We start from the raw sequence: 22,586 nt of genomic DNA, 5'->3' as shown, positions 1-22,586 counted from the left end.
CAGATAAATTTGCCAACATAACTGATGCCTAGTTACATTGTGTATACACTCACCAGCCCCTTTATTAAGTACACCTGCCCATTTAGGGATTTTAAGCATGAAGAATGTGTCAAGACAACCTCTAAAATTTAAAAGCTTCAAAATGGGAAAGAAAGGTGATTTAAATGACTTTGCATGTGGGGTGATTGTTGGTGTCAGAGGCTGATCTGAGTGTTTCTGCTGATCTCAGATGGGCTACCGCAGCAGAAGACCACAGCTGCCATTACCTTATCTGATGAGTCTCTATTTCTGCTGCAGCATTCAGACCGTAGGCGAGAGTTTGGCATAAACAACATGACGCAAAGACTCCATCCTGCCTTGTATCAGTGGTTCAGGCTGCTGGTGTAATGGTGTGGGAAGTATTTTCTTTGGCACACTTTGGCCCCCTCAGTACCACCTGAGCATCATTTAAACACCTCAGCCGACTTCAGTGTTGTTGCTGACCATGTCCATCCGTATGTGACCACAGTGCACCCAAGCAGGATAACATCTCACAAAGATTAAAGGTTTCTTGATTATGACAGTGAGCTCAGAACTGCATCACAGCGGACCACCAACAAATCTCCAGTAACCGTGTGATGTCAAGCCAATATGGACCAAAATCTCTGAGAAATGTTTCCAGCACCTCGTTGAATTAAGGCAGTTTTAAAGGAAAACGCGGTCCGACGTGTTACTAGCAAAGGATACCTAATAAAGAGGCCAGTGACTGTATTACTGCAAAAAGTGGAACTATAAAGTAGTTCAAAATAATAACTACATACAGCTCACAGCAGTGCACTTCAGCTATTCTCACTTATTTTCAATAGTTTGTTTTAGAAATGTGTTTAAATGCATAAGTTTCCTGATACCAGGACAGGAGCTGGAACCTCCTCAGAATATTTCTTTTTAACTGCCACCTCAATGTGCTCAAGATTCAAATTACAGTATTTCAAGATTAGATTTGCTGTGACTTTTTTTCCAACAAGCCTTCCACCTACAAGTTTATGTGGCATGATGTGTTAAAGCTTCAGCTCATTTCGGCGTTGACAGTTTTAATAAAGGGACAGATTCGTCCTATTTTCCTACCACTGGCCTACCTCCCTTTGATGCGTGGCAAAAAAAAAAAAAATCTCAGCAATTCTTATTATTTCTCTACTTTAACTTGTAATGGAACACATAAAGAGGAGACAAGAAAAGAAAGAAAAGTCTCATTTGCACTTGGGTGTTCAGCTGAATTAAACTGATATGTCAGAGGAAGACATTTTAAAGCAGATAAAGGGAGAAAAAAACCCGAAGCAATGTGCTTCTCGGTATTTCTCAGCATGCGTTTTCTCATCACATGTCCACACATCTCCTCAGCCACATATCTCTTAGTCTGTCTTCTGCCTAAACGTGTGTTAAAAGACACTCCCACCTGCTCTGTAGAAGAGCGAGGAATCAGCTAATGAATCTGCGCGCACAACAAACTCATCCAGCAATCTGTCCCATCAGGAGGAAAGTTCTGTCGTGTCAAATTAAGAGTGTGGTGATTAAAATATTCAATGTTTACTGCGGTGACATTACCACAGGAAATGTCAATTTGCTGATAGCACGGCGTCTGGTACTCTGAGCTCATCTGTCATGTTCAGATGTAGGCTTTTTTATTTGCAGGACTGAATGCTGTTCTTGACCGCATGGTGTCCTTCACATCACCAAAAAGCTTCTGCAAGAAAAACCCCCTTCAGAAAGGTTACCCATGTGACTCTGGCATTCAGCGTATTCTCCAAGCGGGTGGCTCCCTTTAATGCGGCTTTTGTCGCGGGTGTCTGTTTTTATACATTCAGAAGTGTAGCCTACATGAGTCATCAGTCTGTGTCAGAGCCATTTTTCCCTCGGCTCACAAAGATCATGAGCAGTGGGACTTTGGGCCTTTGACTGGGTAAGCAGCCAATGGCATGTCATTCAATGATTCTGCAGCATTTTAGCGCCACCCAGTGGCGAGTAGACGAAGAAGTTTTCCTCACTTTATTTATCAGCCCCCCCCAAAAAACCAAAAAAACATTCAAGGTAGAAAAGAAGAATTTATTTATTCCATTTATTCATAATAAAGCCTTTCACTGATTATTCATTTAGCTTTCCTGCTTGTAAAAATTCCTTGCAACCACCAGTCCGGAACAAAATTACACCATGTTGTATTGGCTCTCGGCTCACAGAGAGACAGCCCAGGGTCAATGCAGAATGCAGCAAATCTATACTGGACACAAATAGCAGGCTGAGATATATCATTGATCAGCTGCAGGCTCCCTCAACCAACACAAGCGGCTGGACTGGAATGCATCATAAGGATATTAGTATGAGATTATGATATCTGGCCTTGATATGTGCGGAATTCGTGTGAGGCTTTCTGGAAGGGGAGACTGGATGTCCATCTGCCAGGCTGACAGTAATCTCAGCGCTCATATTCCCAGGTGGGGAAAGCTCAGAGTCACAGCTGTTAGAGGGTAAGACGGGGAAAAGGAACATTTGAAATCTCTAGTAAATTGATCGGGTTTCACAAAACGGAAGGCATAGTCATTTTGGAGAACTGTATCAAGCAAAGGAAGTGGCATATGGAAAGTGGTTTTTGCTTTATTTCTTTTCCCAAGTCTTTACAGAATACATACAGATAAATGTCAAGTACACATATGATATTTTGCTCCCCCAAAAAGAGGAAAAGTAGACCCTTTTGTGAAATTGATGTATTTCTTTTTTAGCTTGTTATGCTCCACAAAAACAATTATTAACTTACTACATTTGCTTAACCATATAAAGTATTATTATACAATGAGATATTTCCTTTTAGAAAAATATAGGATATAACATTTGTATAAGAACAAACCACACTTAAAAAGCGCACTATTAAATTAATGCTAGCTAGTGAGATGTCTAGAGCTAGCCTTGGCTAACGCTAAATTATCAACTAGACTTTTTAAATAATATGGTCTGATTACCCAACATAGCAACACAGCAACACAATGTAGTTTCTTATATTTCATAGTGATTTGGGCTAGAGGAACATAAAAACCAAAGCAATGCTTAAAAATCTTAAATTAGCATAGATGTAGCTTGCACTGCTTATAGCTAACAGATTTTTTTTTTTAATCTGTGGGGCTATAAAACAAGCTGTGAATAAATCATCTTTATATACAGCAGCTATGGACAGAGATATGATCATTTGTTTAGATTTGTGTTTATATCCAGATGGTGAATTCATATGCAGCATTTGTTATGTTTTAGCTTTGTTTGTAGTTTCTAGCAACTCCTGGGGGAATATCTTCTTCATTAGCTGCTAATTGCGCCACTCTGTTCAGTTGCTAGGCACAAACTGTGTCTGTCAGCTGTTTGGTTCTTATCAGGTACCGTACATTAAGTTTTGACAATGTTGTTTTTCCAAAATGATTTCTGCTGCAGCCAGAAATGACATCATGTGAGTGACTCACAAGAGATGCTTGATCACTGTCCAAGTCAAGTGTGGAAAATGTTTTATCTACAGTTATTTTTTGTAAAGCAGAAATGACCTCTGCTAGAATTTGAATTAGTCAGTTTTAGTAACAGCTCCGTCTCACACAGCCGAGCTCATTGGTGTTCAGCAGTTATCACTGAGGGGATGAGAGAGTCTCCTCGCTGGAGTCAGGGCTGGGAGTTGGGGCAGGTACGCAGAGCCAGAGGGCTCCACAGTCGCCAAGTCTTTGAGGTCACTGAGTTTTCGAGAGAAGGAGCTCAGCCTGGTGCTGAAGGAGCCCCTCTTCTGGCTGTGTTCTTCCCCTCGGGCCTTTAAACAAGCACACAGGCCCTTGCATAAGCCTCCTAGACGGCCACGGAAATGGTTCCCGATGAAGCAGTAGAGCACAGGGTTGATGGCCGAGTTGGAGAAACCCAGACAGAGGGTGAGAGGGGTGAGGTTTTGGACACTCCAGCTTACCCAGCAGCTGTCCAACCAGCCTTCACTTTGCAGCACATCCAAAAAGGTCACGCAGTGGAAGGGGAACCAGCAGAGGAAAAATGCCAGAACCACTGCAGCTACTGTCCACAATACCCTTTCAAGCCCCCTACCCTCCAGGGGTCTGGCCCCACTTGAGCTGGGACTCACAGAAGGGGTGGGGGGTCTCTCCGGTTTACTATAGCCCTCGTGGGACTGCAGTGATTTAAAGGATGACATTCTGTGCGGGTGAGACACATTCTGCATTCTTACCAACCCCGTATCAACCAACAAATGTCTACCAATAGCACAGTAGCAACAAGAGATGACAAAGAGTGGTAGAAGAAAGGCCAGAACGATCTTTATCCAGGCCAGGGTCCGATACCAGGTATGATCAGGATATAAAATTGCACAGGCCTCCACACCAAGCGCATCCAGGTAGTAGGTCTCCCTCAGAGCTAAGGTAGGGCCTGAGCAAGCACATGCCAGAACCCACACAAGGATGCAGGTGAACCGGGCGCGCTTGGCGTCTCGTGCACTTTGGGAACGGAGTGGATGCACGATGGCCAGGTAGCGGTCTATGCTCATGCATGTGATAAAGAAGATGGACGCATAGAGGTTGAGGTTGTGGAGAGCGCCACAGATTTTGCAGGCTACTCGGCCGAAGGGCCAGTTGTAACCCTGGGAGTAGTAGACGGCCCACAGCGGGAGCGACAACAGGAACAGCAGGTCGGACACGCAGAGGTTCAGCATGAAGGTGTTAGCTACTGTTCTCCTTGAGGCACTACCATGTGCCAGGACACACACTGCCAAGGTGTTGGCTATGGTTCCCAGCACACAGATCACACTGTACACGGTGGGGATGACTGTGGTCATGGGCACAGGAGGCCAGTCCGAGCAGAGGGGAGCAGAGGGAGTCGGGGTGGTGTTCACAAAAACCTCCATCATCGAATAGAGGGAAGAGGTGGAGTTGAAAAGGGAGAGGTCATTTGGGATTGCCATCATGGAACTGGATGTACCGTTGCCTCACACAATTTAACTTCCCTCCTTTGAGTTTTCCAAGGTCAGCTGGAAATAATGCAAAACAAGAGCATATTTAAAATTCAGCTGCCTTTTATGGACAAAGTTTCTCTACACAGGCATCTTTATTTGGTGCGAACCTTTATTAGGTGTCCTACTTGATATCTAATCAAAGCAAAAATACATTACGCCATACTTGATACACTGAAAAAGGCTGTAATCCAATCTTATTGGAATACTGTAAAAAAACATCTTTCTTCAATTAAAGAATACATTTTTGAAACAATCATGATTCATTTGAAAAAGTTTTAAAAGTGTTAAAAAGAATAAAAACCGATCTTGCAACAGTGTACAAGTGAAAGCACTACTAACTGCATAAATAAATCAAATTCAAAGCAAGCAGTCATTTGTACATGGAAAATTATCTCATCGACTATGCTGATTCCAATAAAAAATGATTCTGACGGTTGAAGTTGTGATAGAAAACAGATAGAAAACTCTCGCTCTTAGACTAGAAAAGCCATTTATGATTTCTTTACCTGATGTAATTGAGCGTCCAGTCCAAACAGTCTAGCTCTTTTTCAAAGCTTCTTTTGGCTAAAATCCATGTCTTGACATTTTCTCCTCGACCCCTTTAAAAGAAATCTGCACAGCTGAAGACCCCGGACTGTATCATGTTCATGAGTTGGACCGCCTGTGTGTGTGTGGAGAAAACAACCTCCAGACTCTGAGAAACCAGATGACGTTGGGGGTCTTATAGGCCCCGGGAGTCTCTTGACGATTGCACAACAGGGAAGTTGCTGTACGTCACACACCTCCATCACTACCAAGGGGCTGGACTGTGCCTGGACGTAAGCCAGCCTGCACAGAAGGAGAAGAACAGAAAGAAATAAACTTGCTCTGTTCCTTTTTCCCCCTGTATCCTTTCTTTATCCCTCCCCGCCCTCCCTCCAGGAACTTCCACCAGAAACTAACAAAATCAAATCAAGATGTATGTTGTAGTAAAACTTTGTCTCCAGTGACTGCAGCCACACAGCGGCGTGTCATACCTGACCGCAATAAATGAGACGCTGGCGTGTTCTGTATGTCAAACTTACAGCTCTAACTGCCCCCGACGGGGCCTCTGACCCCAGAAAAAGAGGCTCTGTTAATTAGCAGAGCCTCGCACTTTGTGTCATATTGGTCCTGCTGGCGGTCAGATAAGCCATGGGAAATATTTACTCTGGTGAGCGGAAGTCAAACCAGCTCCTGGGCCAGAGAGAAAAAAGGGAGGGGTGGGGGGGGGAGCACAGTATGGAAGATGGATGTGGAGGAAGATGAGGAGGAACTGGGGGGAGTGAAGAAGAAGATGCGAAGGCAGAAGGGAGAGAGAGATGAGGGAAAGGAAGGAGAGAAAGCGGAGATTCCCTCCAGTGGTTTTTCATTAAGGCCTCTGGTGAAAGTTAATGAGGGATGCGTGCAAAGCTGCGAGACTGATTACATCACAGCTCCTTTGATCAGCACGAATCTCTCCCCGCCCGCGCACGTTTGCACCTATGCTCCACTACGTGTAGACGCGGGTGCACTCAGCCCGGCGTGCGCTCATCGACGCCAGCGCACTTGGATCTGTTTACATGTGCACGCACTCTGCTCCATTGAGCATCTATCGGGACGTGATGTGTTCTAATGGCCGTGGGAAAGCTGACAGCGAGGATGAAGGATGAAGGCGAGACAGAAAGCAGAAGATTTTGAAGGCTGAAAATGAGGAGGTTCGCCGTGGCGCGTTTGCAGGATATGAGAAACTGGGAACGTGCTGCAACTTGCAAAATTATTAAAATGCGATAGCTTTTGCTTCTCCAGAACGGAAACTTTGTCATGCACTGGCATGCTGGGTATGCACAGTTGTTCTCATACTCAGACATGTCATATTTTCATGAGGAGCCTTGCAGATAGTAACACATTCCCAAGCTCCGTAAGATGAACCTTAAAAACCACGTTTTACATGACATACGACCCTTTAAGGCATCCTGTCCTAAAGGTCACTAAAGCTTTAAATCAACAGTCCTCTCAGAGACAGGAATGCAAACACACACACACACACACACACACACAGATAGACAGAAGCCAAAGGCCCTTAGTCATGACATGCAACAACTAAAAACAGAAATTTCTGCTTTCACGCTGGCCAACAGAAATACCAGATGACAGAGAAAGCAGAACTATGTTTGTGCTTCACCAGTTCCACCCTAACAGTGATGAAACTCTCCTTACGTCTCATTGGAAGATATTGTTCTTTTTACTCTACTAGACTTAGTTTGCCTTAAAATAAATACACAGAAACTAAATAACCACATTACTTGTGCAATATATTACCTCTGCAATATGTATGCAGAGTTTCATTGATAGGTGCTCTTACTAAACAGTGACGGCAAATATCCTTAATGTGGTCGTCTCAAACCATAGCTGTGGCTGTGGGCACAGGAAATCCACCCACCTGCTTTTCAAACCTAATATTTGTGACAGGCAAAGGAGGGTGGTGTTAAAGGGGGAGGATGCAATTGCACTTTAATGTAAGCCTTAATATGGCTATATAATATGGCTCCAGACTCAGGACACAATTCCCCTGTAATTACATGGAATTTCAATTATTTTAGTTATAATTACAAAGTAATTTACATATAAACACACTAGACTAAGGGAGCGACAAGTCAGGCTTATAGAGGAAACAAAGTCATTACTATAAACCAGCGGTCCCCAACCCCCGGGCCTCGGACCGGTACCGGTCCGTGAGTCGTTTGGTACCGGGCCGCGAGAGTTGAGGCTCAGGTGTGAAATGTATTGTTTTCAGGGTTTTTATTGGTTTTCAGCGTTATTTTGTTATCGTTTTTATCGTTAACTCGGTTTTCCTGGGTCTTTTCACGTGTGTTATGAATAAATCTTCTTTTTTTCGGTACCGGTACTAGTTTTATTTTGTTGTATTTATCCGCGACACCTTAAAGGCCGGTCCGTGAAAATATTGTCGGGCATAAACCGGTCCGTGGCGCAAAAAAGGTTGGGGACCGCTGATCTAAACTATAAATAAATTTACTGAAAGTATAATTAATTTCTCTTAACATCAAAGGAACAGAAAACAGCTGTTATACAGTAGGCCATGTCATCGCATGTCCATCCATCCATTTGCTTCCACTTATCCTTTTCAGGGTCGCCAGCGCCCCGCTGGAGCCTATCCCAGCTGTCTTAGGGCGGGAGGCGGGGTACACCCTGGACAGGTCGCCAGTCTGTCGCAGGGCTAACACACAGACAGAGACAACCATTCGCACTCACATTTACTCCTGCATTCACACCTATGGGCGATTTAGTGTTTCCAGTTAACCTAACCCCACTAGGTGCATGTCTTTTTCACGTGGGAGGAAGCTGGAGAACCCACCCAAACTCCACACAGAAAGATGGTGGACTTGAACTCAGGACCTTCTTGCTGTGAGGCAACAGTGCTACCCACCACCATGCTGCCTGTCATCGCACGTGTAAATCTAATTTAATCTGGTGCATTTTAACGTCCTGCTATTAGGCCTACGCGGCCGGTGTGATTATACTGTTACAGCTTTATAAAAAGTTATTTGAACCTTCACAGTTATCAAGATGATTACATTTTGTACAGTTATTATGATGGACCTGGTTTGACCTCTGTTGTGCTTTAGCGCTAAACAGATTGAAAACACTGTGAGGCTGTAAGTAGGTTAAGAGGCTAATTTCAATTTTAATTCTGGTGAAAGGTTCTGTACGGAGGATTGTGAGCAAGACGACGAGATGGAGGATGATGGAAGTGAAGCGAGAGGAAAAGGAAGGTCGCTCTGAAGGTAACAGGAAGGACAGAGGGTGCTCGACAAGTGCTACAAAACTGACAACTGAGCTTTTTTATGTCACTGGAATCATAATTATTTAAATAAAAATGAGAAAAATAATACAGCCTTAAGCTTTATACTCCAAGCAGACTGCAGGATGTTGGGAAATGAGTTTAAATATGAGATTTCAAACAATAAACAATTCATTAGTGGCTAATGACCTCTGTAGATAGTTGTGTGCGGTTGTCTGCTCAATTAATTGCCAAAAAATATTTAAAAATCAGAAGATATGTGACAACTATGGCTCAAGAAGTGAAGGTGGCTCACAGACACCGATTAGTTCTGTGCTTCACCCCTGACCGCTGCACCGCTGAAAAATGTTCAAAAATCAAAATGATTGTCTTGCTCAATCACACACACACACACACACACACACACACACACACACACACACACACAGAGCTTCCTTTCTGTGATGAAGAAATGAAGGGAATGTTTTCTTTGACCTTTGTCAACAATTGGAAAGGCAATCACACAACATCCTATCTGCAAACAATCAATTAAAGCGGCTCACGGTGAATTCACTTTTCAAGGCGGTGATTGCACGTTAAAACGAGGCAGCGTCTGCTGCATGTTCAGAAATCCCCAAATCATGCATTCACTCGGGCTGAGCGAGACCGAGCATGTGTGGGAGAGCGGGAGGCTGTGTGTGTGTGTCTGCACAGTCAGGCACCAGATAAGGAGAGCAGCAGAGCAGAGAGCATCAAACCTCGGCTCACCTCGCACACCATTGCTGGACATCACTCTCCCAGCTAATTATTTTTTCTCACAGTTCATTTTAGCCTGGATTAAAAGCATGACATTTAATTCATTATTATTATCATCATTATTATTCCACTAGTGTAGTTTGCCAGGTCTTTCTGCTTTCTGTTTCCTTGGCACTCATTAAATAAAATGATATTAACAGCTGTAAGGAAAAAGAAAAAAAAACTACAGCTGATATCAGCAGCCTGAAAAACGTGCCAAACTCTGCTAAAATCAGTTTGTTGCTCTTCAGCGGGCTAAATTGCTGCCATCTGATTTAATCCCACACTGCAGGAAAAACATGTACTGCGAACACATGCTGGCCTGCATAATCAGAGGAGGAAGTTGTGCTTCAGTAAACATGCACGGCTTCCATGACTCTTGTGTTTATGGTTTTTTGCTGATAAATGTGATATGTGTTTATTTGCTGGTGGTGGAGGCGGTGGGGAGGTGTCCCTTGCTGAACAGACCCTGAGAAGATAACCACCACAAACCATAACCCCCATAAAGTCCTCTGTGGAAAATCCAGCTCATTGGGGTGAAAGGTGAGAGGTCAGGGTTGTAGTCCCCCCCCATTTCCTCTCTGCTGGTCAAAAAATCAGATCTGAGAGCACTCTGGCCTACATGCCAGAGTCCAGTCTTCTTAATTCTCAGAACACGGCTGTAGCCGCTGTTGGTGTGGGATGCTATGAGGAAAGGGGACCCTATATGTGAAGGGGACCCTTGAGGGAAGCCAGATGAAGCTATACTTAGTCACATCTGTGTGTGTTTGTGGTGGGGGGGCCACAGCTTATGGCAACAAGATGTCCATCCTTCCCTAACAAGCTGTGAGAAGAAAGGATTTCACTGATTTCCAGGATTCCCAACTCTTTCTGGTCACTTCTATTTTGAACTGAATCAATTTGTTCCATATGGGTTTTTTATTAGTAGTAGTATTATTGATGCTGCTGGTTGCTGCAGTTGTTCCTGGAGGAACTGTCAGACCTATTTTATTTATATATTTTTTTTAAAAAAACAGACTCCCTCCAGTCAGTAAGTTTCTTGCTCCCGTGACTCAAAGCAGCAGCACAAGCTGTTGCTTTGATGCCACACGAAGCCAAGTTCCCGTATGTGCGCCCTTCTCCATATATTCCAGAAAGAAGAACGTGCAAGTACGGACATCTTGTGACTCGCACTACATACACACAGGCGCAGAGGATCCCAAGGGTCGTGACTCCGGACAGACTCGTGCAGAGTTTATGAGGTCCAGGGTCCAGCTCCAGTTCCTCTACGGGGCCGTAAAGAGGCTATAAAGATGTGAACAGATACCTCAGCCCCTCTTTACAAATACAGAAATAAGCAAAAACATATGGCACCGGGAATGCTGTTTTTTGTGTATGTGTGTGTAAACGTGACGCAGGTGATTTAAAGCACTGAGCAGCCTACAACAGCCGGTGTGGCTTATCTGCTGTAACTGCAGTTACTGGATTTCTAACAAAGGGAGGAAAGGAAAAGGGGGCAACAAAAAAAGCTGTATCTCAGCTGGAGAAGCAACACCATCCACTAATGGAGAACTGGGAGTATTCTGCCTGGGAGAAATGTAACATAAGATTAAACATAAAAATGTGCACCAACAAAAGATATCATCTCCAACAATACCAAGACCGGAGGAAGCAACTGTTTGCAGGACTGGAAACGAAGAGACAGGGTTAAACCTAAATATGCTAAATCAGGGCTTAAATGATCAATAATAGCAATAAATGTAAATAACCACTGAAATATGCAAAAGTACACAAATAACATGAAAAACAGAGAGTTGTTATGACTTTGCACTGGTAGATTGCACTCTGTAAAAGGCATCTGCCTTAGTTATCCGCCTCTTTCCAGCTTTTTCTAATTACAGTAAAGCCTATGGCAGACCAAATAAATCAATAATTAAAAACATACAGTACCTCAGGGTGCTTCAGTGCCCGAACAATAAAAACACTAAAGTGCATATAAAACAGTTAACGGTGAAAACAAAGGTGTCAGCCACACAGGGAGAGCACACAAAGCATGTGATCGGAGCGCTTGGGGTCAGCCTGCAGTCTGCACAGCTGCCAGCCAGGAGCCTATTTATTAATTTGTGATTTCGCACCTGATTGGCTGCTGGCTTCTGCTCGGCTGTTAATATTCTCGAGCTAGACACACACACACACATACGCAAGCACACAAACAAAAATCACTTTTCAGAGAACACAAGGCATCAATGCACGCTTGCTGTTCAAACTGCTCGCCATAATCATTCCCATGAATAATAATTGCTCGGGTGCTGTGCTTACATTATGATTTTATTGCAACTTTGAAAATACCATTCAAACTTTTGGTTTCTGTAAAGCATCATCAGTAGGGATTAGCTTTTAGATTATCTGACCCGGTGTCTGACTTGTTACAACTTGATTTGATTCAATGGTTAAAACGTGGCTGTTAGGAGCCACACTGGTGAGTCTGTTACTGTAAATCATAGCACACGTAAACCCCAAACATTAAAAATGTAACCATGGTTCTGGAGGAAAAGTCAGGGCTCATTATCTCTTCTTAGTGGGTGTGAAAGAATTGCAGTACATTTCATGCATGTCAACGTGCTGATTGTTATCAGGAACCCAAATAACTTGCGTGATATTTACATATGTGGAAAATGTGAAGGTGTGATGACAGTTTTGTTCTAGACAAAACATGTTTACTCTGCCGAACAAGCAGAAGTGTTGGCACAGACAGATCGAAACTGTCCCCTCTCACCCAACCCGTCGCAGCACATGGCCATCCCTCCCTGAGCCTGGTGCTGCTGGAGGTTTCTCCTGTTTAAAGGGAGTTTTTCCTTCTCACTTTTGCCAACTGCTTGCTTATGGGGAGTCAGAAATAAGGTTTTCTATTATTGTAGGGCAGGGGTGGGGAACTCCAGGCCACAAGGGCCGGTGTCCTGCAGGTTTAAGATGTGTCCCTGATCCAACACAGCTGATCTAAATGGCTAAATGACCTCCTCAACATGTCTTGAAGTTCTCCAGAGGCCTGCTAATGAACTAATCATCAGATTCAGGTGGGTTGACCAAGGGTGATATCTAAAACCTGCAGGACACTGGCACTCGAGGCCTGGAATTGCCTACCTCTGACTTTTAAATATAAATCTAAAAGTACTCAATCTTCGTTAAAATATAATTAATAATATCTACAACCCATTACTACAAACTGTGACAAAGGTTATTATGGCAAATTCTGGCCACTGCTGTTGATACAGGATTAGCACGTACTAAATGTGCCCTTCAAAGTAAGATACTTTGAACAGAGCTGCGAGTGTGTACCATATGGGTTTCTGCACAAGTTGTTGTTATTCATGGACTAATTGCAGCATGAAGACTCACTATGTGGAGCGTCTTCCTATAGAAAGGGGCCACTTTAATGGTCTCTCTTCAAAGATAACTCCGGTTCATGCGGCTCAGATGATTCCTCATGTTTAGTTGCTCATTATATGACAACTCGGGGTTTGAGTGAAATTCTGTTGATGCTACATGCTGGAAGTGCTGTAATCAGTAGCAGACAAGACCCAACATGAATTCATGAAAAATATAGATTTATTTGAGTTCCATAATTAACAAGTGAGGACAACTTCCTGTGTTAGCGAGCGAAACAGCACTAGTCCATCTTGTAATCACCACGAGCACATGTGCAGATTTTTCAGTTCACCAACACACTGGGCTAAATTACAATAAATAAAAGCACGCTGCATTCATGACTGTGAAAGTTGGAGCACAAAAAGCCAGTATTTGTTAAATGACACAGAAAATTTCACAATCTGCCATTTGGGGTATAAAAGCTTGTAAATAGTAGTGGGTGTTTTTTTTTTTTGTTTGTTTTTTTATTCCAGTTTTCTGTCCCACGCAAACTGATTCAGTTATGTGTGCCCAGATTCACTGCCTCGCTGCTGCAATGCAAATGTACTGGGATGTTTTCTGTGGAAACAGCTGATGTGGGCAGACGAAATGAGAATGGAAATGTTGATTAAAGTCTTTCTAACTGCGATTGCTTGCAAAATGGCCTATTTACAACGCATAATGATACAGAGCGTTTGTCAATTAGAGTGAGATATGAGATGGCAGTGTGTGTGGGAATGAGGCTTCTCCTGTGGCTGGCTGCAGTCTCTCAGCTTCGTGTGCTGTACAGGTCTTCATCCTCAGGGCTGGACTGGCCGAAGTCCATGAGAGAAGGGTCGGGCTTGAAACTGGAGCCCTCTGCAGGGCAGCAAGAGAAATGCAAAGCACATAAATAAGAGAATTTGTAGAATGAACTTTTATTAACAGATGAAAACATTAAGAGTTGCTGGGTGAAAGTCGCAGGTTTCTGTCTTTATGTTCAGCGCAACAGCCAAACGTGCAGAAAAAGGTGATGTTTCTTCCTAAAATTGCCTGAAATCCAAGCGATTGGATGCGTTGGTTCTTAAAAAGTACAAATAAATCTAAACTGTGTGTTCAGTCATCTGGGTCAGAGGGCCCGGTGGCGCCAGTGTCCGGCAGCCTCACCTCTGTCAGTGCGCCCCAGGGTGGCTGTGGCTACAATGTAGCTTGCCGTCACCAGTGTGTGAATGTGTGTGTGAATGGGTGGATGACTGGTTGTGTAAAGCGCTTTGGGGTCCTTAGGGACTAGAAAAGCGCTATACAAATACAGCCCATTTACCATCTGGCTACACAGTAATCCTTTGAAAATGCGGTACAAAGATGTGGAAATTCTTATGAACAAACTGAGTGTTTAACAAATCAAACAGCTACAGTGACTTTGCACTTTTTCCGCACTGGGTTCAAAGAACCTCTGACCTCTGGAATAAAAGGGATGGGAGAGAGAGTGCTGACATAAACTGCTACTTTTACCAGCTAAATGGAAACATTGAGTTAAAATCTAGCAGAAATACTGAAAAATATAATGTGGTATAGTTTGACACAGCCTGTGTTACTATGAGCAACTCATGTTAAAGAATTTATATGCAGAGACAAAGCAGAGATCGCTGCGTACATACATTCTGTCAGTTTTAGAGCAGTTTAACCCACACGTCAGCTCCCAGTCAACCTACTGGGACGGCAACCTCCTTTAAACATTTACAAGGAGCTCTGGTTGCTGCCTTGTGGAAGAAGATCTGCAGCAACATGCAACGGGAAATGTATTTTCTAGGAGGAAAAAACATCCCAAACACATCCTCTTACTGTGATTTCACTGGAGAAAACTGTATTATGCAATATGATATCACTTCTTGGTAAAACTATCTTTCGGTTCAACTTAAAGCCAGGCTGAGCAGACTGTAACTAAAGCCCTGCGATTCTTTTTAAAATGCATATTCCACATACCGAGTGCTGTGAGATGTTACATCACATTCCTCTCTTTTCTTTCACATCACACAGTTTGTGCAGAGTGAGTCAATCCTCAGTATGTCAAACTGCTACTCAGACGTACCGAAAGGATAAGTAAGCTGTGCTGAAGGATGAGATGTGAAGAGTTAAACTGTAAACTAATACAGACTTATTATGTTAGGAGGTAAACCTGAACGTCCTACAGCGACAACAGAATACAAGTCCCAGGTAGCAGTGATCATCATAATAATAACAACTATGTAGAACACAAGACCCACAACCTTTAGGTCCCCACATTTAGGTAACCACATCATTCTTAGAAGAGGTCAAATGTGTGAGCATCAGGAAGTGAAGGCTCACTATGTTTGTCTGCGGGCTTTAAAAAAAAAAAAAAAAAAAAGACATTTGTTTGTGCTGGTCTACTGTAAACACCCAAACAAGAGCAAAGGTACATGTGCAGAAAGTGTTAAAGTACAACCAGTAACGGCTTTGTGTTGGATAGGTGTTGGTGTGGGGGCTGGTGTCTCGTTAAAAGCAGCAACTCCTCCATGCTATCTGACTCAACTAATTGACATTTCAGGGTAGTGGAAATGTAAAAGGTTAGCAGCACACATTAAGTGTAGAGTAAGAGCTGTGGAGTGATGATTAAAGCATAGGTCCTGCTACGTTAGAGTGGATGTTTTGATTTGATCTCTCTGTTTAGGTTCTCACTTCTTATTTTATTTATTTATCAACCTTTTGCTCTTTGACATGAAACATTTTTGGTACCTGTGGCCTCACTGGAAGCCTCTGGAGTAGATGTTTCTTCAGAGGAAGATGCCGACTCGACTGGAACGGCCTTTATTGTTTCCGGTCCTGAGCTTGCAGGCTCGGATGGGCTCGCGTCCGTGGATACATCCCCGGAGGCTTGTTTTCTATCCGATGCTTCTTGGCTTTCAACAGGGGCCGGCAGCTCCTCTGAGGGAGGCGCGGACACTTTTTCTACTGGCGGAGAATTTGCCAACAGAGCCGGAAAGAGCGGGAATTAAACCACCACTGTCGATATAAGTCTCTGTGTGATTGTGTGTGAAATGAAGAGATGGAGACAGAGAAACAAGACGACAGGGATCAATACTGATAATACCTGTGCTGGTCTCTGTGGGGGCCTGGTTGGGGGATATTTCTGTGGCTGTTACGGATGACTCTTCCTCTGTTATGACAGCGACAATGGGCTCATCAGAGATAGGATCAGCTGATTTCACCTCTGTGTCTGAGATTGTAGAGCTCTGGGCTGAGGTGTCTGTAGTGGAGCTGGGCTGTGAGGTTTCTTCAGCTGCTGGAGGCTCTAGATTTGCTGCTATAGCTGACTAAAAAACAATAAAGAAATCCTCTTTAATGGTGCACAATTAAAATGTACAATTTTCTTGAATATTTAAGTGCTAAAGTTTTAGATTTAAACTCTCACAAAATATGCCTAAATCACGTGTGAGGCACAAAGAGTAAAACTACACTAACAATCACTTATGAAAGGCAATGTGTAGGAAAGGAAATGGAATATAACCTATTTACCACACAAAAGGGATTTTTTCTCTCTCAGTAAGTAACACATGTAGAGAAGGGAAAGGCACCGAGTGGAAAGCAAGTTACACGAGCTGAAGTGCTGTTCAGGTTTTAGTCACACAGTAAAACAGCTTTATAAGTCTTTCTGCTTAAAAACAGCTTAAAAGTCTGTTAACCTGTGGCTGTGAAGCAGCAGTCTCTTTGGCAACCGGCTCCGTGGAGGCGAGCAGTGAAGACGCTGCAGCACGGCTCCACTGCCCTGCAGCGTAAACCTTCTTTCCCGTCACCTTGGGAGAACAAAAGACAACGCTCGAATTAAACTAGGAAAATATTAACATTTATAGTGCGAATTAACAAGATATCCGTGCTTGAGGAAGCAGCGTTACCTTTAACACTGCCACTGCTTGTGCAGGGTAGCACACTGATGCTCCTGCGCTCATCAGGCCCAGCGGGACCGCTAACCTCTTGAAACGAGAGCCTGAAATAAAACATTTTGCAAAGCAGGGCAGCGATCAATACAAGTGGGCAGAGGTTAAGTACTGGAGGCCAGCTACTGAACTGCTACATCCAGAAAGGTCATCCTCACATAGTGTGTTGCAGCACATTTTAGCCAACACAATGCCCAGGTTAACTTAAAGACATTAACATTTTCATGCACTTTAAATGACTCTATGGTGATGGGAAGAAAGAGCGAGGAAGACAAAGTACTGAGAAAAGTGAAACTTCCTCAGAAACTTCTTGTGGTAAACTTTGGGCAATTGATGATGAGGGGTACTTCAGCTTCAGCGGCTGTGGTGTCTAAATCCTGATAATCACAGTGCTATCTCGTACATGAAAAAGTCACGCTAAGATTAAATACACATAAATAAATGTGGAGCATATGTGCATTTTAAAAAACAAAACAAAAAGGGGGGTAATACAGATGTTCTTGCTTAACAAACAATGCATGTCTCTGTGCAAGTTCACATGTATTGTGAGATGAGAAGTGAAGAAAATATCTCAAATGTTCAGCCCATGAATACATTAAGTAGAAGTTGTAATACTTTATTTCCTGTGTGACTGAAATAAAACTTTCTTCTGAGACATCTGAGAGCGTAAAACTAATTTGTGTCTTTCTGAAATGACTCTATGTTTTTTTTTTTCCTATGTTCTGCAAAACAAAAGAAAAATATTAAATGGTCTAAGAAAAAACGTAAAGTGCTGTGATCCTTAGAAGCAGAGCTGGTGTCGCACCTTAACAATCTGGGACTGTTAAAACACACAGCCCAGAGGTCAAAGGTCAGAGCCTGCCAAAGTGTCAAGCCCACTGGACGATAAGTGTAAGAAGTGTCCTTAATGAATGCACTTTGTAGAACAAATACACTGTTGTTGTGACCCAGCGACAGAACTGGGGGATGTTCTTCGTACCTCGCTTACTACATCCAAGATCAAATGACACATCCAAGATCAAATCATCGCGCTAACCGTGAGCTCGCTAATCCGGTTGTCCGAACGCACCTGTTGTTGACGATTAGTATAGCTGGCTGAAGTAATCTGAGATCACTGGGTGGCTTAAAAGGGGCTACGCATCGATAGTAGAAACATTGATCGGCAACCCTGTGATTGGTCGGCGAAGATGTCGAAAGGCGCGCGCAGTATCTCACGGCAGCAGACCAAGAACTCTTGATTGAGGATATCAGGAGTTTCAGAGTTTAATTAAAACGCAGGGGAACACTGCAAAGGCTGCAAAAGCAAGGAGAGAGGGCTGGCAGAAAGTTGCTGACAAATTACACTCGTAAGTGATCCATGATATTACATTATATCATGTGATATTATTTCATTCCACATTATATTATATTACATCATATCCTCTTTCACATTAGAGCCACAACAGGACCCACTAGAACATGGGAAAAAGTAAAAGTGAAATATAAGAATATTCTACAGAATGGTAATATTTATCACTTATATTGCTTTTAGTCTATGACAAGAGACCCTGGAATAATCTGTTTGTTTATAACAGCAACCAAGAAAAGGGCAGAGCAAATAAAGACAGGTGGTGGTCCTGCACCCCTCGTCACACCCCTTTTTGTACTGTGACATTTATTGACATTGTGGTTTTTATGTGTGTAGTTTGAATAACACTCCATCACTTTTACCTGTTCCCATGCAAGGGGTGACTGAAGCATGCACAGTAAGTCGGGAGTAAGTATATACAGTACAGTAAGTACATATGTGTATATATATATATATATATATATATATATATATATATATTTGGAGAGAGAGAGAGAGAGAGAGAGAGAGAGAGAGAGAGAGAGAGAGAGAGAGAGAGAGAGAGAGAAAGTAAATAATAACCTCACGGAGAATCGATATCTCTCTATGAGCACACCGTCGGCGCTGAGCTAAAGGATCCTGTCTATCCCGCAATATACGCTAAATTCTGTAAACTCTCCTTATCAATCTTGCACCTTCCTTGCTCGCGTACAAACGGACAGGACATGGCTGCGACAGACTTCCCAAATCCACCTTCGCTTTTTAGCCGTGGTCTGTCATCTTGATTGCACGTAGTAATTTACTATTACTACTCTAAATTATGAATTACATCTGACATGATCTACTACATGTAATAGAATGATTAATAGTACATTTCCCTTTTTTTCGGAAATGACCTGTATGTATCTGTATGAAATCAATAAAAGAATCAAATACATTATCTTTAGTTACATTGATAATATTTATTTATGGTAAAACAGTGGCGAAATATCGCTCTTGCTTTCATATAACTGCAGCGGACATACCTGAGAGGCCGCGATCTAATCCTGTTTACATAAAGTAAACCTGCTCCCGAGCAGGCTTACTTTTACGGCTCTGTTGCTATGACAGCAAGCCCCAGATGAGCTTCGGAGAACCGAACGATCCAAGATCACGCGAAATCGTCAACATTCAAATCCGGCTAACTTGCTTAGCGAGGTACGAAGAACAGGCCCCAGGAGTCGAGTTTTGCTGATGAGTTTCAAAACATTGTATGTGACCATTTAGTGGCACACTGATGAGTCAACAGCAATGCATGTTTATTGAGACATATTCAACAAAATGTTGTTTTTCAGGATTTTCATCTTTAATTTTGATTTCTAGAAAAAAAAAAAAAAAAAAAGGATTTGTTTTGAGTTACTTATTCATTAATGTATTTTTAAGCTTACTAGCAAAATCTTGCTGTGTGTGCAGTGTTTGCGTATGCCACATTTGTTATAGTCGTATGCAATGCTTTTACTGGGTCACATGGGGCTGGAGCCTATCCCGGCTGTAATATGGCACAATGGAAAGGTCACCTGTCTATTGCAGGGCACAGAGAGACAACTGTTCACACTTAGACCAACACTCTTTCAAACATTTTCCTTTATTTAATACGAGAAACTGATTAAAACGTTTCTTGCAGGCCTAAACTGTTTGTGAGGTCGAGTTACCTTTCCGTGCCAAGAACATGCCAAGCAGGCCAGCCACGGTGATGGTGCCAAATCTGGGCAGAAAACCAGGGGGAGGGTCCTTCAGGTAATAGTATAAATCTGAGGAGCAGATAACAGAAATCAAGATACTGACAAAAATACATTCAGCTTCCTTAAAAAAAAAAAAAAATGTACTGAATACATCACAAATTAAATATGTTTCTAAAGGTGCTATTTACATGACATTCTGACCAGATTGTGTTAAACAACCCATCCAATCCACAAATGCCACGATATCAAACCAAAGATGGCCATAAATTAAGTTATGTGTAATAATGAGAAATGACACAGGGAGAAAGTATTGTACACACAGTATTGAACTTCACTGTTGGTATGGCGTTTTGGGGGTGATATGCAGCGCCTATCTAGTGCTGCTTGACTCTCAGACAACTCTTCTGATAATTCTTTTCACTCCTCTGTCTGAAATCTTGCAGGAGGCACCTGGTCATGGTCGGTTTATGGTGACATGATGTTCTTTCCACTTTGGGATTGCTCACTGGAACCTTCACTAGTTCAGAAATTCTTCGGTATGTTTTGCAACGGCCTTGAGAGAGCTCATTGGTTTTACACCTTAGTAATGAGACTCCTCCTTACAGGCCATCAGTTGGTGATGAACCAGCTGATATTAATTTGCACTTTGCACAAGTGGCAGGATTGATTTCATCTAGTGTCATGACTTTCCACAACTTTTTGCACCTCCCTTTTCATGCGTTTGATACTTTTTCCCTGTGTCATTTCTCGCTATTACACATAATTAATGGACATCAGTGGTTTGATTTCTTTGCATGTGTGAAATTGATGGGTTGTTACAGATACCTGGTGAGAATGTCACATCAATAGCACCCCTTGAAATATATTTACTTCGTAAATTTGTGACATGTTGAAAACTTTAAATGTCTTATTATTATTATTGAAATTTTATATTTAGGTGCAATGTAACTAAGACTGTTGTTTGCCTGTTGTTTACTCACCTTCTCCAGCATGGTAAAGATCAATACTTCCCCTTTTCACAGAGATACAGGCACCCTGCAGGGAACAGAAGACTAAACTGAAACCACTACAAAAGTTCATCAAGAACATGCCTGTTTAAGCAACACTGAAACAGATACATGTGAGTCAGTGCTAACTGCTCACCCCCACCCAACAACCCGTGTTTCACAGAATCAAACTGTCAAATCTTCTTGCAGCAAACTTCATGCAGTGTAACTTCACATTGTGAAGTTACACTGCATGAACACAGTTTCCTGTCTAACTCCTAAACCTGCAAGAATCCTTCCTGCACCGAGCACTTGCAGCATGTGGGATCGTGCTCTGTAAACCACAATGAGCAGCAAAAAGATAGTGGTGTCAACTAAATTCGCAGGTGCAAGATAAGAGTTCTCTGGTGCATTTTAGCTCTCATACGTTTAAATATAAACACATGTTTCCACCACCTGCTTGTGTTAAAAGTGCAGAAGAGGATGTGAAAGCATGAGCTACATTAGTACTTGACGGTGAATGTGAATGAGATTCTTTCCGACATGCAGCTTTACATGTACACAACGGGTTAAAAAACAAAACAAACATGAATACCTTTACAGTGTGCACAAATGGTAGTACTGTTTCTCTGGCTGTAGTCACTCCACTCTCGATGACCCCCGGACTCTCTGGGACAAACTTACCCTGAGCAGACTGCAACACCGGGGTGTAGATGTTGAGCTGGGGAAAGGGAGTTAGAGAGTTGGTGTCTTATTATGGCTATGAATGGCAATATCCCATACAAATCATGAATACACACCTTTTCTCGAGTAACCAGCCCATCAGCGGGCGCTTCATTCACAGAGTACACACGGAGGGAGGCTATTCCCAGCACGGTCGGGACGGCCACCATTACCACCTGGCAGGGGGGGATACACTGTAGTGTCAGTCAGCTCAAAGCTACACCACGTCACTATCACAGCTTACTTCGTGGACTTTGAGTGGAAGAATTAACAATAATACCACAATATATTTCAAACCACCGCTTTTCCAGTCTTTCAAATATTTATTTATACTGCATTAATGAACTTCTAAGTATACATCCTGAGTTTATTCCCTTTGTTTTGTGTGTACAAACTGTTTTCAACTAGTTAAGCTAACTGACATTAATGCTAGCGTTACCCTTACCGACTGTGTTTGTGTTGTAGCTTAATGCGGCTCTAGAAAGCTAACAAAGGCAGGGCTGACAGCTATTAAGGTTAAACAGCTGTTGCAAACTTTTAAAGACGTAACCTCTGCTAAAACCTTCCTCCGTGTATTCTTTTTAGGAGTCATTCAGCGAAGCTAGCACAGCACACATAGCTAGCAAAGCTTTTTCGTGCAGCGTAACAACGCCTGAGAGGTGACAACCAGAACAAGTAAACATTAGCAGCTGCGGGGCACTTGACGCCAACACACAGCCTACACTTTCATTGAAAAGTCATTGTAATAAAAGCTAAAAACTTTGCTGAAGAGAAAATGACATGCATTCACCTTGGCCGCCATGACAGCGCTCTCCCCCTTCTTCTGTTGGTTACAGCTTCATTCTAGCCCAAAAAACCCCGCGGTCGGCTACTGCCACCTAATGGGCTGAAGTGGGAGTTGCAGCTCGGCT

General features: G+C 42.8%; 2 protein-coding genes and 1 long non-coding RNA gene across 4 annotated transcripts; 1 reads left to right on the top strand and 2 right to left on the bottom strand.

Moving 5' to 3' along the window:
- The first annotated feature begins 2,078 nt into the window (after positions 1-2,078).
- LOC116329394 lies at positions 2,079-19,989 on the top strand. Its single transcript, XR_004200160.2, has 3 exons — positions 2,079-2,465; positions 8,728-8,811; positions 19,909-19,989. It is a non-coding gene; the product is annotated as an uncharacterized LOC116329394 (long non-coding RNA).
- On the bottom strand, positions 2,587-5,809 carry agtr2 (angiotensin II receptor, type 2). The gene is made up of 2 exons (XM_031751394.2): positions 5,515-5,809; positions 2,587-5,023 (listed from the first exon to the last, which is right to left on the bottom strand). Exon 2 carries the CDS (start codon positions 4,958-4,960, stop codon positions 3,623-3,625), a length of 1,338 nt encoding a protein of 445 aa, XP_031607254.1. The 5' UTR covers positions 4,961-5,023; positions 5,515-5,809; the 3' UTR covers positions 2,587-3,622.
- On the bottom strand, positions 13,166-22,558 carry apool (apolipoprotein O-like). 2 transcript variants are annotated; one of them, XM_031751395.2, is made up of 10 exons: positions 22,466-22,558; positions 21,753-21,851; positions 21,548-21,673; positions 20,947-21,001; positions 19,937-20,035; positions 16,877-16,968; positions 16,667-16,777; positions 16,075-16,297; positions 15,720-15,935; positions 13,166-13,844 (listed from the first exon to the last, which is right to left on the bottom strand). In XM_031751395.2, exons 1-10 carry the CDS (start codon positions 22,475-22,477, stop codon positions 13,756-13,758), a joined length of 1,122 nt encoding a protein of 373 aa, XP_031607255.1. In that variant the 5' UTR covers positions 22,478-22,558; the 3' UTR covers positions 13,166-13,755. The 2 variants fall into 2 exon arrangements, with proteins under 2 accessions (XP_031607255.1, XP_031607256.1); XM_031751396.2 differs by having other exon boundaries at positions 15,720-15,932.
- Between the last annotated feature and the right edge of the window lie 28 nt (positions 22,559-22,586).

This window comes from Oreochromis aureus, linkage group 2 (assembly GCF_013358895.1).
Source record: "Oreochromis aureus strain Israel breed Guangdong linkage group 2, ZZ_aureus, whole genome shotgun sequence".
NCBI classification, from domain to species: Eukaryota; Metazoa; Chordata; class Actinopteri; order Cichliformes; family Cichlidae; genus Oreochromis; species Oreochromis aureus.
This window is presented reverse-complemented; position numbering and strand designations above follow the sequence as displayed.